This window comes from Egretta garzetta, unplaced genomic scaffold (assembly GCF_000687185.1).
Source record: "Egretta garzetta isolate BGI_Z169 unplaced genomic scaffold, ASM68718v1 scaffold795, whole genome shotgun sequence".
Classification (NCBI taxonomy): domain Eukaryota; kingdom Metazoa; phylum Chordata; class Aves; order Pelecaniformes; family Ardeidae; genus Egretta; species Egretta garzetta.
This window is the reverse complement of record NW_009259806.1, coordinates 20930-22735: the sequence shown is the minus strand read 5'-3', so window position 1 is coordinate 22735 and position 1806 is coordinate 20930. Positions and strand designations below refer to the sequence as shown.

General features: G+C 52.0%; 1 protein-coding gene across 1 annotated transcript in view; it reads right to left on the bottom strand.

The window, feature by feature from the left end:
* Positions 1-1007: 1007 nt before the first annotated feature.
* The window catches only part of LOC104127227 (histone H4), a 2817-nt gene continuing 2018 nt past the window's right edge, over positions 1008-1806 (bottom strand). Inside the window, exon 2 of the mRNA XM_035895395.1 lies at positions 1008-1799. Within this exon, the coding sequence (XP_035751288.1) occupies positions 1505-1799 (295 nt within the window). The 3' untranslated portion in view covers positions 1008-1504. The remainder of the gene's footprint in view (positions 1800-1806) is intronic.

Genomic DNA, 1806 nt, shown 5'->3' with positions numbered 1-1806 from the left:
CCCCTGAATTGCCCCCCACCCCTCACTTCCCTCCCCGCCTCCGAATCGCCGCTCCCTCAGAACAAACCCAAAGCTTGGGGTCGGCGGGAATTCCGACACAGCGCTCGCATCCCTCCTGCTCCTCCGGCTTTCCCTCTTCGCCAGGCTCCTGGCATTAAAAGCCGCGTGGAGGCTCAAATTCCGGCGCTGTTCTGAAAGCCGCCGAGTTTTTGAAGGGATTTTTTGGTTTGTTTTTTTTTTTTGTGGGCTGACTACAAAAAAAGGAAAAAGATCCTTCTGTGCTGCACAGAGCTCCCTGTTGCAGCAACGGGCACGTTATCCCCTAGGGAACGATCGCCTGGTACCTCAAACGCAGAGGCGGACACTTAGGAAGCCCTGTAACGCGGGTTTGTAGCGGCACAGGTGTGTAAGAAGCCGCGGCAATCGAGAAGCGATTTTTAACCCGGTTTTGTCACGTGATTGTCTTTTCTCCAGGAAAAAACGGCTTGAGAGATCATAAGCATCCTCAAAAACTCGTGACTTCGAGAAAACGCACGGAATTTATTTGTGAAAGGAAGAGCTTAGGAAGGAAAACAGAATCACGGGATTGTTTAAAATTTGCCCCGGCTCGTTAAGGCTGTGAGAAAAGCAGGAGCGGCCGCGCGGATTTGTCGATCGCCGCTGTTTGCGCCGGTGGTCCGTGCCTCCCGGTAGCGTTACATAAACCGGGAAAAGTGCTTTTGCCGTTTCCCCTCCGGTGATGAAGGAAACCGAGCGCCAGTGAAGCGCTCCCCGCACGGGAGCAGTCGCGCTACCCAGGAGAAAAGCTTCGCCCAAGACTCCTTTTGACGCGTTTATTAAAATGCATTGCCCGTGACGCGATTTTCTGTCACGTGCCCCTTCGCCCAGGTACGTACTCGAGAAAACGATATTGAACCCCTAAACTTGCTTTTAAAAAAAATAAAAAATTGACAAGTAACTGAGGACACGTTATAGTAAAGAAAAAAATTTATTCAAATTATCGGAAAGACAACCTTCCTCTCAAAGCAAGGTTCGTATTTTACCCTGGGCGACAAATTGGTTTCCCCTTTGTAACTCACAATGGAGCATCCGCTTGCAGTGAAATGAAGTTTTTAAAGTACAAGACATTGAACAATATTCCAGATTATGCTTAAACAAGAAAACATTGTTTTGATTACGGAGCTCTTAAATTTGTTTTTTTTAGTAGCATACAACATTTGCAAAGGAATTTAAGGAGCACACAAGGAAACAGGCGCCTCTTTCATACAGCAAAGACAGCTTCACCATCAACAGCAAAATCAAAACATCAGCTCGCACTTAGCCAATGATAAAGCCTTCTGGCGGTACTCCATAAGCGCCACCTTAATAAGCTTCGGAAATTTAGTACTACGCGCGCTTCAGATGTCCTTTCAGGGAAAACGATGCCACAGCTCTTCTTGGGAGGAAGTGGGTGGCTCTTAAAAGAGCCTTTGGGTTCTCGAGGTGGTCGGGGAGCGCGGGGTCTTCAGCCGCCGAAGCCGTAGAGGGTGCGTCCCTGGCGCTTGAGGGCGTACACCACGTCCATGGCCGTCACCGTCTTCCTCTTGGCGTGCTCCGTGTAGGTCACGGCGTCGCGGATCACGTTCTCCAGAAACACCTTCAGCACGCCGCGCGTCTCCTCGTAGATCAGCCCCGAGATGCGCTTCACGCCGCCGCGGCGGGCCAGGCGCCGGATGGCCGGCTTCGTGATGCCCTGGATGTTGTCGCGCAGCACCTTGCGGTGCCGCTTGGCGCCCCCCTTGCCCAGCCCCCTCCCCCCCCTGCCCC